General features: G+C 47.9%; 2 protein-coding genes across 2 annotated transcripts in view; both read right to left on the minus strand.

Annotated features, from left to right (window-relative positions):
- Positions 1-4,233: 4,233 nt before the first annotated feature.
- Positions 4,234-6,941, minus strand: LOC119402847 (uncharacterized). Its single transcript, XM_037669898.2, has 2 exons — positions 6,769-6,941; positions 4,234-4,648 (listed from the first exon to the last, which is right to left on the minus strand). Exons 1-2 carry the CDS (start codon positions 6,939-6,941, stop codon positions 4,234-4,236), a joined length of 588 nt encoding a protein of 195 aa, XP_037525826.2.
- Positions 6,942-12,203: 5,262 nt separating this feature from the next.
- The window catches only part of LOC119403350 (uncharacterized), a 27,097-nt gene continuing 23,427 nt past the window's right edge, over positions 12,204-15,873 (minus strand). Inside the window, exon 17 of the mRNA XM_037670292.2 lies at positions 12,204-12,445. Within this exon, the coding sequence (XP_037526220.2) occupies positions 12,204-12,445 (242 nt within the window). The remainder of the gene's footprint in view (positions 12,446-15,873) is intronic.

Below are 15,873 nucleotides of genomic sequence, written 5' to 3' on the forward strand. Positions count from 1 at the left end.
CGCAGATGCACGACTCACCACCAGGGCCCGAGGGAGGCGAGCCGCGGTACCGTCCCCAGGACCCACCGCGAGGAGACGTCTATCCGCGCGCGCCGCCACACCCCAAAAGAGACCCACTGCCGTTTCTATGCGCCGGGCTAAATTCTCCGCGGCGGCGATGCCGGCGCCACCGCGCTAAACTCGGGTTACAGCCAGCGCATCCCCGACCTTGGCTGAACGTCTCCGCTTACGCACAGAGCGCGTGCGTGCAAACACAGCGGCCGCGGCCCAAGCTACGGCAGTCGCCCTTACAGGGGTAATATAGCACCCCACAATTTAAATGTTTGATTTTTGTGTCTGGAAGTCATGTTGCGGCGTTATGGATTTAAATGTTTTATTTTTGTGTCTGGATTGCATCAACCCAATAAAAGTTTGCGCAACACTGCCGCTTGTTACGTCTGTGACGTCTTTGAAATAGTAGTTAACGTTCACCGACAAATTCTATGCCATAAGTGTAGGCGTATGTTTGTAGACCCAAACTACTCCCCCGAATTTGGTCTAGATGATAACCATAATAACTGTTGGGTTTTTACGTCCCAAAACCATGATATGATTATGAGGCACGCCCTAGTGGGCGGCTCCGGAAATTTAGACCGGCTGGGATTAATTAAAAGGGAACCTGAAGCCCCTTTTTTTAAAAAATATGGCATTGGAGTGTGTAATGACTGTTTGACCCCTGCTGAATTCGAAAACCGGTGTTAAGATTTCTCAAAAGTGAACGCAAATAGCATATTTTGGCAAAGAACAGCTGCTGCTGCCGTAGGGCTTCTTGAAATACTGAGTGAACGCGGTGACGTCATCTTCGGTATGCCGTACCATCAGCAACAGCAGCACTGCTGAAGCGCAGCCTCCGCAATTAGCTCCGGCAACGGCACCCAGCCGGAGCTAGTCACGGAGGCCATGATTGAACATACGAGAGACGCTTGTTCACGTAGCACTCGGCTCTTTGTCGTCATGGCAAATGTAGTCCAGCTGCATAACTTTCGGCTCCTCTTAAGCCCCTGGTGCATAAACAACGCTCTCGCAACTCGGGTCAGTGAGTGGCGGGAACCTTCCGTCGGAGTGTAGCGCTGCTCCGCCGAAGGAACCGAAGATGAAGCAGTTCGTTTCCACGCCGACACTTTCGGCGCGCTCGCGTGGGTGGAGCAAGACCAACTTTTCTTTCGCGTATTGTAGGGCTCCTGCTGCGACAACCGTGGAAAAAACAATCGATATCGTTGATAAAAATATCGCTCCTTCTTAACCACGAAGTTTTACCGCATTCTAAAACCACTCGAGATTCTCTTTAATGTGCACCTAAATAGAAGTACATGGGCACCCAGCAAATCTGCCTCCATCGAAAATGCCACCACCGCGGCAAGATCGAACCTATGACCTTGGGGTCAGTAGCCCAGCATGGTCGGCAGGTGTGCAACCGCGACGAATGGCACGATTGACCTAACCGTTCGTGTAAAACATTAACAGTGAGATGATCATTAAATCACACTGGATTCATTAAGATCTTTCGACGAGAGCACTGACGGGAATGAAAGTAATCTCAAATGTATGGTGGCTGGACAAAATCTCGCTACCAGCTGTGCTGCTGCTTTCAACGCCTCCGGTGACCTGTCGTCCGCAAACATTAAGCTTGCGGACAAACAGCTAATATGAGGCAGTCCAAACCAATAGTTAGCCAACGCTAGCCGACAGGTAGCCAGTAGTAGCAAGTGCCACCCAACATTCGCCGCCGTTAGATTTGAGTTCGGATAAGTGGGTGCCCAAGCCGCCTCATTAGAGTAGGATACGTTAGACCTCGGCGCTCAAGATTCAGGACATTTGTACAAGTTTCTCGACAAAATGGAAATTATTTACATGTAAAAGAAAAACAGCAAACCATTGTATTGGCGTAAGCTTCCAGATACTTTGGTATTTGAACTACCAGTTCTAGTTGAATAATGAGAACTAACAGACAGTAAAAGCCTAGAAAACTTTAGGGGGTGTTACTGGTAATAATTATGATATAATTGAGAAGAAATTCAAGTGGACGGAAAGGTAACTTGCCGACGGCAGGGACCGAATCTGCAACACTCGAAAAACGCGTGCGGTGCTGTACTAAATGAGCTACGGCAGCGGTCATCCCCCCGTCCACTTTATCGGGTATACACTTCAACCGCTCATCGAGATGCAGCACCCATCAAGTGTGATCCTTTACACAGACTCGACGCAAGCGGTGCGCGCACTCCGTCGCGCAGACCTTTCTGTTGATGTAGAAGTGCAATTTCACCGTTGTGCTGCAGCTTATCCGTGCTCTGTTCGAGTATGTTGGATTCGCCGGTCTAGTGTTCTGGCTCATGCCGCGGCAGATGCCGCGTGCCATCCTGTAACCATCACGTGCCCCTTACCTCTGCTCTTGCTGCCACCTTCTGACATCGTGGACATTCACAAAGAAAATCTTCGGCGCACCACGCGAGCTCTCATACCTCCGCGTGGTCATGACCTCCCGAGTGGATCCGACTTACTCGTCAAGAGAAGGTATCGCTCCGAAGAGTTCGCGTGAGTGCGGCTGTGACGCCTTCAATCCGCACTAAGTGGGGCTACACCGACACAACTTCAAGCTGCCCATTTTGTCCTGCGCCGGTGCGGGAAGCAGACCTGAACCACCTCTTATGGACATGCCCTGGGCTACAAGCGGCTCATCGACGCCACCTGCGGCGTGCGGGACTTCAGCACACCAGGCCACCGGACTTGCAGCGATGGATGTACGGTCCGAACCATAGGTCCCCCCTGGACTTCATGGAGGAAACACAGCTGCACCATTTTGTGTAATGTGTACTGATGCCGCAGGGCAAGATAACGCAATAAAAAAAACTGTGCATTTAAACTTGGGAGTGTTAATCAGTGCCGCTCGTATGAGGGCGAGTGTGGAACTCTATTTCTCGGCATGCCTGCTGGCGTCACGTATCCCGTGACGTCATGGTTACGTCATGGTTACGTTCAAAGTGAATTCTTTCATCGACAGCAGTAGCATTGCTCAAGAGGCCTTTGCTTGTTAATGGTTCTGATTGAACGCGCTAATTATCGGTGCTCGCCTAATCGGAATATTCCCTTCCTGTAGTAAGCTCGAAATTATGGCATGTATGTGCTCATGAAAACGTTGGACAACTTGCCCAACAGTCTATCTTTCTATGTATGTCTTCATCACTTAGTCCACGTCCCGAATAAAGCAAACAAATTCTAAGCTTAAGTTCTCTAAGGCGAATTCTGCTATATTACAGATAATGTTTTGTGCAGGACCGCACGGCAACAAAGCGGGTCTTACTATACCATGCGGCGTTCTATCAGCTTCTTACACGGACTTGGTATGCCGGGCGTCCACAAACGTGGACGCCCCAGCGACAACTCAGCTTCAAAGATTTCGTCGCTCATGGTGCAACAAAACTCACGCAAGGACAAGTAAACCCCTTCTTTTCTCGAATAAAGCCGAATAACTTGAAAACTCTTGCGAATTTCGAGTGAACGTATCAAACAAATGCAGGCATACACCTCTATAGGCGACTTGAGAAGAATGTCATTGTTTTGTGCGCAAATACCGCTGTTTCTTCATAGAAGTGGACACATATGGATGTTTTTATGAAATGCTGATGTAATGCGAACATTTCAAATCGATTTTTAAGGCAATGCGTTGGCTAGCCTGATCCCACTTCACTGATAGGTTTTATCCACATTGTGGACGCTAGGACACAAAGGGTCAAGAGTAGCAGACAGGATTCCAAGAGAAGGTGTGGCTCGAGGGTGTGGCACGAAGTTAGGGTGGCAGATGAGATTAGTAATTCGGCGGGGATAATATGGCCGCAGCAAGAACAGGACCGGGTTGATTGGCGTGACATTGGAGAGGCCTTTGCAGTGCAGTGGGCGTAGTCAGGCTGATGATGATGATTGTGGACACTGTAAAATTCAGCCATATTTTTGTAATGGCGGCATATTAGGCCAATCAAAGAGGCTGTAGCAGCCCTCTGGGCCAATCAGTGTTGATCAATGGCGGAATTTGACAATATACAGAATAGGAACCATGAACACAGCCAGGTTACGCGGCGCAGGAAAAGAAACGGATGCGAATACACATGCCAAGTAGACGCTAGCCATTAAGGTGAAACGCGCTGTGTTTGTAGAAAATATTTATTACATTCGGTTAATTCAAACGAGAATGACAAATTACTAAAGAAGTATATCGGGAGGGAGTTCGAATTTCGGCGGTGGAATGGGATCTGCCCAATGGGCGGCGACGGTCTTCTCACTGCCGCTCACATCGTTCCCGAACGCACCGTTCTGCAGTCGAGCCAGTTCGGCCATCATAGTGAGAAGCGGTGCCTTGCGGCCTGCACCGCCACACTTTCCGCCGAAGTCGTCCGCCTGCACGTCATCGGCGGCGATGCAGAGGGCACCCCGCGTCATCAGGAAGACCGCCTTGGCCTTCTCGGCGAGCGTGTCGGCGTCGTCGTACGACACGTTGTACAGGGACCGGTTCATCACTGTGGCGACGAGGGAGCGACTGCGGTCGTTGCGCTGCGGCGACTTGTCCACCAGACAGCACTGGACCGTCTCGCACACCTGCGAGTACTTGACCATCGTCCTGCAATCGGTCGGTTGAGAGAAGAGGGTGACCATTAGTGGAATTGGAATCATCTCACCCAAAGAAAATCCAGGCAGAACCTACTCAAGTTGTTGTACGTGTATAATCTTAGACCAACGAGTTATATACTGGAATGACGTTGCGTGAAGAGAATTTCATTGTTTTAAAGGGGGCTCTTTTAGATTAGCTGACATTAGCTGAATGGCCAAATTAGCCAACAGCCCACACCATTGTTTAGCTAGCAGTGTGGTTGAATATAGCTTAAGAAGTCTCGTTTCCTTGATTAGGTAATCTTGTTACGATATCTTATATCTAATAAATACTTAAGAGCTATCAGTCGCAGATCTCTTAAACTACTGTTATGTGCATTTGATTGGTAAGGCGTACTTTGTTTTGTATTGGTTGTTATTGCGCTTTCATTAGATGTAATGGTATCATAACATTGTATAACTGGTACATTGTATAACATTGTAGATTACTGTATAGTTACTAAATAACATTTGTGTGAAATTTTATGCTGCAACATGAGCCTCAACTACCCAAGGAATGAAGTTGGGTCCTCGTCAAGTGCATTGAAACACCTTTACCCCACTTTTCTTGGTCTGCACTGCTAGCTGTACAACGGGATAAAGCTTTTTTGCTGTTGAAGTAAGGACAGGCCTCGCCCAGACCGAAGCGCGCCCGCCGGTTGCCTCCGTGACTAAAAAAATAGTCGTGCTCATGCTGGAAGGAGGAATCATCGGCCGCGCGGCTCATGACGTCAGTCTAGAGGAGGAGTCTCAAACACTCGGCCCGCGGACATTTCGGGAGCGGCCCGCGGCTTCACACGGAATAAAGTTTTGTGACTTTGCTAAATAATACTCGCATTATTTCTCAGCCTATTGCAATTAATAGCGCTTTGTTCGGGTAAGCTACAGAAATGAGACTGGTCACAAGCAGCTTCTTTTCGTGAGGTACAATATGCGGCCCGCTATGAGCTGAAACGTCACCGTGGAACGAAAACTATAATTTCAGAATGCATGTTCAGACATTTAGTCCATTGTGGAAATCAGTGTGGATATGTTTTTTTGATGCCTGACGTCAAATCACCTTCAGAAATGACCCATATATGAGATATAGGAAAGACGTTATTTCAAATGGCAACGTTAGGTGACATTTTATTCACTCTCTCTCTCTCTCTCCCTCCCCCCTTTCCCCCGCTCCCACCGTCTTCACTGTCCCGGCCCTTGTGGGACTAAATTTCGTAACTGCGGCCCGCTAGCTGAGGTGAGTTTGAGACCCCTGGTCTACAGTGAGAGAGCATTGGTTCAGGTTCATATTCATCCGCATTTGAGGAGAAAATGCCGCAGACTTCACAAGTGGTATTCGCCTATAGACAATTACCAGTGTGACGGCTACCGGCGAACAACAGACTGCAAGCGTGTCTTGATGAATGCAGGTTCCCCTTAACTTTAGAGGGCCATGACACGATCACCTAGAAATTTGCGGTTTTCAGCGAAAAATAGAAGTAGAGGGTCTATTATGCCTGTGCATATATGGAAACTAGGCTGTAAAAAAACATTTCAGTGCGAAAAGAACCCTAGAAGTCGCCGGCCTAAATCCCCACCCAACGCCACCGACCGCCATTTCGCAATGGTGTGCGTGACGTCATGTGCTGGATAGAGTGGAGCTGTCGTCTTCTACCAAACTTTCAGCCACTGAAAATCGTTCGATATCAATGCCAAGCTTAATAAAGCTGAAATAACTCGATTGCACGCGCAGATGACCGACGGAACGAAATCGTTCACCCAGAAATGCGGACGCTGCAAAGCAAGCAGCATGTTAACGTCACGGTAGTCAACGGCTCGCAAGTGCGCCCAGTGTTGCTCGACTCTCGGGCCACTGGCGTGTTTAAAAAAACATTCATTTATAATTAAGCACTCGACCAAGTTCGCTAAAGTTTCGACAGCTTGTTTGCGAACGCACGAGAATTAACCTACGTAACCAAGAATATGATCGAAAATAGGTTACATGGCCCCTTTACGTCGTGCACAGTGAAAGTTACGAGTGATATAAGATTCACACAATTTCGGAAGTTTTAGGACTCAAAGAAGCCACCTATCTCTTCCTCGCGTACTCACCGCGTGTCCATCCGCATCCCCATAAAGCTGAGGCTGTAGCAGATGTTGGTGATGTTGGGAGCTCCCGCAGCGATGCTCTCGGTCCTTTCCTTCTGGGCACGCATGAGGACATCAGCGATGCGCACCATGTCGACTCCTCCGTGGCCCGTGTCCGTGTAATCGAAGTTGTTCATGAATACGGGCGGTCGTGTATTCGGCCTTCAATCGTCGATTGGGGCGTGCCTTGGTATACATTGCCAGTACGTTCGGTTGACCAAAGTCCCGCAAGGGCCGCTACGCAGGATTGCAGCGGATGGACCTGGGATGCCGAGAAAGAAACAATAATAGCAAAAAAAATCACAGCATATCCACGGAGTGAATGATGATGAGTGGCGAAGCTGCGGAGGCCATCGGTAAACCGTGAATCTTCCGTGAATTCTGCCCAGTACATTCATCACCGACGGTGAGATCGGGCGCGTTTATACTAAGGTTCGGTGAGAGTTTATGACGACTTGCAGCTCACTTTAATTTTACATGTACGGTGTGAATTTTCATTGTTTAATCACGCACAGGAGGAAATCGCACACACGCACTACCTTGGAGGTCAAAATCCAGTGCCGATATATACGGGGTGGTCAGTGAACGGTTGTGCAGCGCGAGCGGTCGGTTTTTAGGGGCGAAGCTCCTTAAAGCGGCACCCGTTCGTCCCCGTCGTAGCAGGGGAGGTTACTCCGTATACCTCCCATAGGACGCCTTAATTCATGACGTCAGCGCCAAACGTCCCTTCAGTTAATATCCTGGCGAATGGGATTCAGAGACTCGAACGGCAGAATGACGGCGCACACGGTATGCGTCGTCATGGCAACACTAACACCAGCCGCGCCTCCTCTTCTAGCTCCCTCGTGCGCGCCGGGTTTTTTATTTTTGTTTTGTTTGCGTGCGCTGGCTACCTCTCCCTTTCTTTTATGACCCCCTCGTCCGCGTGTGCGCCGTGCAGCGCGCCGGGCGCTTTTTTTTTTTGCATCCGCTGCGCGTACTGCGCCGCGCGTTCGTTGCGCGTTTGAATGTGCGCAATTTGCAATCAGGCATTCTGCAAACACTGGCAGTCGTGCAGCTGGTGCCGAGCGCAAAAAGAATGAATTGCACTCACAACACAAAATATCTTCTTGGTCTCGTTTATTGTCCTCGTTTCGAAAATCAACATTTTCATCAATGTGGTGCGATACAGGCTCAGAGAGATTAACAGAAGTTATCACCAGGAGATTAAAATACACGTGTTCATGATCACTAAAACAACTAGAAGTTCTCGGCCAAAAGTTACGAACTTAAAGAACAGTGGAATAAAAAACAGAACATAACACTAGGGCACATATTCACAAAAAAACAATTTTATACTGAAAAAAGTGCAAAGCAGCTTCTGATATATGCGCACGATATTGCACAAAATTAGCGATACAACAAAAATGAACATTCCTGGAATGCAAAAACATGAAAGCAGTTTAAATACCTAAAAACAGAAATAACTATGTAAGATCATTTTAAAGATGCAAAATGAACTCCACATATAATACAACAACTAATAGTGGCCGCACTTTATTGACTACATTTCCAAAAACGTTGATTTTCATATAACTAGTGATAATGAACGCGGCGAAAATGAACAGCTGATATCGGATGATTCATGGCATCTCTTCTTGAAGTGCGCCGATTCTGCAATTCTTCAGGTTTTCTCTGGGCGCACCGATCAGCTGTGTTGCGTTCCGAAATACACCCTGAAGAAAAGGGCAAGTTTCAATCAGATAAAGAGCGCCGTCGACTCGTGCAAAAGTGAACTCGTTTGTTCGTCTCAGAGCAGCACAAGTTTCATACATCTACCTAATGTCTCACAAACGTGGTTATGGACGATGGCGAGTAATTAACCGGAGACAAATGCAAAGCACACACTCAAGCACGCGGTTCTGTGAGGGTTGTAAACCTGTAACTATAGTTACATTGCATGGGCTTCATGTCCGCTGCTTGTTCGTATAACGATTTAAAAGCAGCGTCGTGCCCTTTTCAAATCAGTCATTTTTGAAAATATTAACTGAAGCCCCACTGCAGAGAACAGCTACTCGGTATGGACTTGAATTCAAATTGACACAAGTGAAAACCGCGACTCAAAGGGCACGCTCACCTGTCGTTCTTTTGGGGCCCGGCACATTATTCCGGGACTTGTTCTGGAAGTATTCGAGCAACAAAGCACTATGCCGAACAGCGCGAGTCGTAAACATCGCGTCGTCGCACAAGCACACAGCGAGCGAGCACCATGAAACGGGACGCAGCGACGACGGCTAACACATAGCCTTTACCAACGCCAGACACGAACTTTCTAAACGGATTTCAAGTCGCGGGTGCAGCAAGGCGGCGGAAGCGCGCCTCCCGCAGGACAATAGGGAGTTGAATCCACCAGAGAGGGGGTTGAAGAGAGTTTGGGAGGAAAGAGACGGAACGCAGATTTTAACTCTGATCCAGTCAAGTAGATGGCGCCTCAATTTGCCATACCGGTCACGTGGGTTTCTTTCACTAGCCTGTCGTAGTGCGTAACCAGTCTTAACGTAGTACAGATCTTGACCTCGAAGGTGGTGCCGGTGGGAGATTTCTCCTGTGCGTTGTTGAACAATAAAAAAATTCGCAGCGTGCGCGTTAACTAAAAGCCGAATTCTCTGCCTCTCATTCCCATTAGCAGCCATTGGCACTTCCAGTATGAAACTTAGTAGAAGTAGAAGTGTAAGTGTTAGCTAAAAGCCGACTTCTTCTGTCTCTCATTCCCATTAGCAGCCATTGTTTACCTCCAGGTAGTGCCTGGTGAGATTTCTCCTGTGCGTGATAAACAATAAAAATTTGGTTCGAAACGCCGTTGATTGATGAATAAACCAACGAAAGACGCCAGATGTTTTGAGAGCAAAACGAAAAGACGCCAGATGTTTCTAAAGGCAAAACGAAAAGACCGCAGCTGCTTAACCGAAAGACGCCGAGTGTGTTCTGTCTCCTTCCTAATTTAGAAGCACAGGGTGAGAGAACACTTCAGAAGTACTTGCGGGCTTGGCTAGTTGGTTCATCAGAATTAGGGAAATTTTAGACGCCTAGTCCACCGCAAGAAGAACAATGACGCTCTTTCCCTGTGCTTCTTCGTTCTTCTTGCGGTGTTTTAGGCGTCTAAATTTCTCTCATTATGAAGAGGCACTGGACCAAGAAAAGACACGCACCGCACGCGTGTGGTGTGTGTGTTCGTCCAATAACGTCTCATTTCCGCCCTCAGTTTTCTAAAGAAACTGAGTACCAACTGGTCCACCTGCAGGAAGGGACGCATTTGGGCTGGTTGGTTCGTGATCATATGCAGAAAGCAGCTAGGTTTCGAGAACACTAAGCTTGTTAGGCTAGTATCAATGCTAAGGGGACTGTACCAGATAGCTGAAGGTGCTTGCTGAAAACAAATATGCCGCTTAGTGCTAGCTAGAAACTATGCTGCATGTGTGTTAATTTCTACGGTCGGACATTGGTGTGGCATCTATATTGACATTACTATAATGTCATCAAGGCGTAGAGTTATCAGTAGCGTATTGACGGGGAATTCAGACCACAACAGAGCGACATCGAAAATAGGAAGAGTTATGCGGCAGGTGTGGGCATGTCGCGTGTTTCAGCTTACAAATAACTTCAAAGGGAAGTGCGATGAATCTAGCGCCCGAGGCACAAATGGTACCGCACCTTTCAGACCTACAGTAAACTATCAAATAACTTATAGAAAATGTACACCGTTCAGGAGCTTGATGGTAGCAGAATTTTAAATACAAAGTTATTTGACGGGCACTCACAAACGTCAGTGCTTATCTCTGGTTTCCCTTATCGTTGTTTTGTTCTTAACCTGCTTCATAGACATATTAGGCGAGTATTAAAGCAGACATCCTTAAAGTTAACTCGTGCCCTTTTTTGCCTTTTTTTTTTCAGTGGCATGTAGTGAAATAGGCAAGCATTCAAAGCCGTGTGAAGACCTTGCGGATATAACGAGATAGTAGTGGATCTTGACTCTGAGCTGCGTCAACTGCTTCAGCGTCGCAGAAGCTTGCTGAATGAAACTTTGGCCTACTGCACAGGTTCCACTGTACCGTGACTTCGACATTACCTATGACTTAGGGAATTGTTTCTTTGAGTAACTTAAACATTATTGTAGCACGCGTTATTTCTCCTCAATGTATGTTAAGGCCGAACCATATAGAGCGTTTTTGCCGGCGTTTTCCCGCCGTTTCGTACGTCGGCGTCCCTCGACGTCGACGCTACCGGTGACGGTGGCCGAAACGTCCACCTCTGGACGGTCCAGACATCACGGGCGGCAGCGTCGACGCCGGATGCAGTTCGATGGACGCAGAACCAATCAGCGTGCGGCTGGCAGCGACTTCCGCTACGTAACGGCGTCGTCGCTGCTGTCAAAATGGCTGCCGCCCGCCTCGGATCTAATAAGTCGTCGCCGTGCACTGTGTGGCCCTTAAGTTCTCAACTGATGCTTGTATTTGACTTAGCTTGTTCCCTAGAAGCTTCGACAGCAAAGCGATCGTGATATCTTTGAAGTCTTTCCGAGTGCCGTACTCTAGTTCATCGGTAGGCTTAGCAGGAATGAGTGTATTGGCCGAATACGTGGCCTCAAAGATGTACGGCAGCTTCAAGCTCAGAGGCCATATATTACAAGTTTGTGCTTCTTCTTAATGCCAATAGCTGGCGCTGCAAGTCAAATAAAAAAAAAAAGACTTTTCGGTGGCATTGTGTCACTGTGACTCGTTTTCTGCACCACAGAACTGCTAATGAGACATAAAAGCTATCATCAGGAATATATCTTGTTGGTCCATTGACGGAAACTGTACACTGCTTTCCGAGGTGTCAGGTTCATTCCCTCTGGTCACACTGTGTGACGCTGAGCTAACGCTCTTCATATGGTTTGCCGCCCTCTCTGACGGCGTTGATGCGACGACGCCAAGGGACGAAACGCCAGGAAACGCCGGCAAAAACGCTCTATATGGTTCGGGCTTTAAGCTGAAATTACGATTTCTATGTAGGACTTCCCGCCAGACGAAAATGTGCGCAAGTTAAGATGAAAAGCAATAAAACCTCCCTAAGAGCCCTCTTACTTACTCGCGTGCTTTTGTAGGGCTACGATGTTACGCACAACTCATATTTAAATGTCAAAATTAAGTACCTCGAATTCACTTGCCAAGGCACCGCTAAGATTATGAGGTGTGCCATAGTGGGAGTTACCAGATTCGTTTTGACCCTCTGGGGTTCTCTAAGGTGTGGCAATATCAACGTACTACGTGGCGGTTATTTCCATTGAATTCTCACGAAACTGCAGCTGCCACGACCGGAAACCGAACATGGCCACACCAGTTACGTCGATGAGGTTGGAGCGCAACGCCACATGCACCAAACTATGCTACGAAGAGTAGCCCACCTTTCAAAGAAACGAATCGGTCGATGAGGTTGGAGCAGAGCCTGACGTCATCGGCGCTCTCGTTCCCCTTCATGTAGAATTCGAATCCGTCGAGACGGAGGGACCTCAACCTGGTCGCGAGTTCGTTGATGTTCGTCCTGGTGCAGTCCTCGGGCGGTACGGTCAGGTACAGCCGCGTCCGGTTGAACGCGGCTCTGAAGAATTCCTGTTCGCTCCGGTCTGCGAGTTGCAGCGAGAGACGCATTTTGATCACGCACACTCGACTGGTAGCCACATTGGTGGCGGTAAAACTATGTTTATAAATGTACTCCATAAGTGCAGACAGTTGGTCCTACTGATTGCACGTACAGTAAAACCCATCAGTAACGAAATCGCTCGGGAAGCTTTTGTTCGTTCTCGTGAGAATTTCGCTGTGTCGAAAATGGAAAAATGCGCACACCAATTACTTGACACAACCAAAATTAATTAAAGAAATCAGTGATCTTGCACTGTTTCACGTTGCTTTGAAGGAATTTGAAGGCTCGAGCCGCGCAGGCTTATGGGCTTTGCATAGCTTCGTCTTCGTCGTGGTCGCCTAGGAAAGTGTGAATGATGTCAAGAGCATCTAGAACTTCGCGCGAACTTACTTGCCTTTCTTGCGTTTTGTTGCTTTCCTCACTGTCATCATCACACACGTTGATGCCATCAGAGGCGTTAGCACAAAGCTGCGCTCAGCAAAAAAAAAAAGAAGAAATCTTGTTATTATCATCAACATCAACCGACCTAATATAAACAGCAACAGTCGCACCGCTGCCTGTAGGCGGAACGTATGTGCTCGACTGGTCGAAAGAGCGGTGCTGCAATTTTCAAGCTTCTGGGTTCCCAACTAGCTCATGGGTTATAAAAAATGTTGCGGATCACTACTTGAAACTTTCGTTATTGCGGGAGTGCTTTTTAAAATCTCTTCGCTGTCGAGAGGGGCCAAATGCATAGAACTCTATGGACGTTCGCCGGGGACACTAAATTTGTTCGTTGCCGCCGGAATATCGTTCTTGAGGACTTTCGTTATTGAAAGCTTCAGTTGTACTTGCAAATGAGTTCTGCGGAATCCCGCAAGGTGGCGGAAGGGTAAAGAAAAATGAAACAGACAACAACACGTTTGTAGCTCGAAACCACAAGGCAATCCATACGGATATCTCTGATAAGAAAGCTTCTATTGTACATACTTCAAGAAACAGCGCAAAAGCGACCGGGCATACAGCAAAAGACGCACACAGCGCTGCGTGCGTCGTCTTGTGTACGTCCTGTAGCTTTTTGCGCTGTGCTACAAAGACTGTTCTTTACAGTACTCTCCCATCAAAAGTGGGCGCGTATGCGGAAATGGAAGAGCCAGAGAAACCTAAAACAGTGGTACAGGTGACTGCAAGTACCAAAAACGATCGCCTTCATTCTAAGGGAAGAGGACGACAACGCAAGTTGTGAAAGACAAATAGGTGTGACGTGTACTAGTTGGCCTTGTATTCTTTACAGGAGTATTTCTCGCGCAATCTCTCTTATGTAGGTGAGATTGTAGCTGCTTGTATCACTCATGCTGAGGAAAACACATAGTCTCCGGCGGATTTACCCCTTCGTTCTTTTAACATCAAAGCTGTTTAAGCTAGTCGTAATGTGCGGCCTATCATAGAACTATCATCGTCATGAACGGGTATGTGCCACAGAATTTGGGCAGATCTCACTACTAACCGCTGCCGTGTGGCTTGTAATAACCCTGAGAACGGGTAGCGAAAGAAAGAAAGAAAGAAAGAAAGAAAGAAAGAAAGAAAGAAAGAAGCAAAGAGATAGACGGAAAGAAAAGTATAAAGAAGGAGAAAGAGGAAGAAAGTTCTTGCCGATAAAAAATTGTCTATCCGAAGGCGAGCGTCCAAACCACTCGGCTATCCAGGTGCGCTATCAGAGCATAGCATAGCCTTGTATAGTATAGTGTAGCAAGGGGCTGGGAAAGGGAAGTGAGCGTGAGGAGAAGAGATTTGATGGTGAGGAGGAGGAAATCTCACTGCTCACTACTGGCTCACTAAGAGAGATAGAGAGAGAGAAAGATAAAGAAAGGGAGAGATAAAATAGCGAGAAAGAACGGGAATAAAGACATAAGACGACAGAAAGACTTGGCACGACTAGTGCGAAGCTACCATACTAGCGAACGGGAAAGGCAACGGCGGCTGGGAGAACCCTAAGCGATGGAAGCCCTAGGCCGAGGACGACGCGCCCGTAGATGTATGAGAGGTGCGAACGCTCCAGCCTGGAATTTGGACATCCGTGTCGTGACTAACCTAGCTGAAGCCTAACAGCCTAGAAGCAACCAGATTGGACTTCAGAATCGTCCACTTTCGCTGCTTCAAGGCTTCCGCTACTGAGTGCCAGCTTCGGCAGTTTTTTAGATGCGAAGCAGCTTTTGCTCGGTGCTGTGTTGGTCCTTACCTCACGTGTCCGCTCTCCACTGCGCATGCGTCAACTCTCCACACACTCCTCGCGTGAGCGCGAGGAGGTGGGGTGGAGGAGCTGGCGTGAACGCTGCCTCCACTTCGTTTCTCCTCTCCCGTTTCTCTTTCTCCGCCACAGCTGCGCACTCGTATATAATGCGGCGCTCGCTCGCTCCCGTTGCACTCTCCTTCGCAACAGCGCTATGGACTCTCGCGAAGCTGAACGTAAACGGCGACGCCGGCAAGCGTTTCACTCTCCTTCGCAACGGCGCTGTGGACGCTCGCCAAGCTGAACGCAAACGGCAACGCCGGCAAGCGAATTTCGAAGCTGCGAGGCAACGTGAAGCCGAAGCGCAACAGAAACCTCGAGCTGGGGGGGGGGTAACATAAGCGGTACACAACATATACACAGCTACACACACAATGAAACACACTCGGGAACATACAAATGGAAGAACAATGGAAACACAAGTGAACACCCTGCGCTGCTTCGCATCTCCACATGGTTCGCTTTAGTGGGAGATGGTGTAATTTCTTTTGTTAGATTCACTGCACGAGTACAGCCCCGATAGTGAGTGTACTGCAACATCCTTGCCATTTACTTTCAGTTCGTTGGCTATTGTCTGCGTCTAAAACGCTGAATCAAATCCCGGTGTTCAGTGTAGTGAGTGCGTTGACAGAACTGTTAAGTCAACCATGAATTAACTTGGAAATTTGCAGAAAACAACTAGCGCAAGTGATGAGTAAAACTTTTTAGGCAAATTGGTTGATGAGTGTCGAAGCCTTTGTAGCACAAGACAAAAAAAATCACGAACATGTAGCAGACACCACACATATGAAGAAAAAAAATCAAATGTTTGGGCAGTATTTTTGCAATGAAATAATAATGTTAATCTGGCTAGCCCGCGTTTCCTTTCTTGAGAACTCGTGTCGCCCCTTACCCATGAGGAATGCTATGCCACGCTGATAGCGCGCACGCCGTTCGTGACCGCGAAGTGCCGAGATCGTGGCGATAACGAAAGAAAAACACGCGCCGTAGATGATGATTAGTTGCGTGCCTGAAATGCTCCCGAAAATGCTCCATTATTGCTTAAACAAAAAAAAGAAAGCGTGTACTGTTGTCTTTCTGTCCATCGACACTCTACACTCTTAAGAAAAAATAGAGTATTGGGGAGTATTTCTGCCACGCAA

Source organism: Rhipicephalus sanguineus, chromosome 8 (assembly GCF_013339695.2).
Source record: "Rhipicephalus sanguineus isolate Rsan-2018 chromosome 8, BIME_Rsan_1.4, whole genome shotgun sequence".
NCBI classification, from domain to species: domain Eukaryota; kingdom Metazoa; phylum Arthropoda; class Arachnida; order Ixodida; family Ixodidae; genus Rhipicephalus; species Rhipicephalus sanguineus.

What these genes read in the sequence shown, in the direction of transcription:
- LOC119402847 (XM_037669898.2), bottom strand. Translation starts at nt 6,941, where the DNA reads ATGAACAACTTCGATTACACGGACACGGGCCACGGAGGAGTCGACATG. An exon ending in GGGATGCGGATGGACACGCG is followed by an intron (nt 4,649 to 6,768) that starts GTGAGTACGCGA and finishes GACCGATTGCAG; the next exon opens with GACGATGGTCAAGTACTCGC.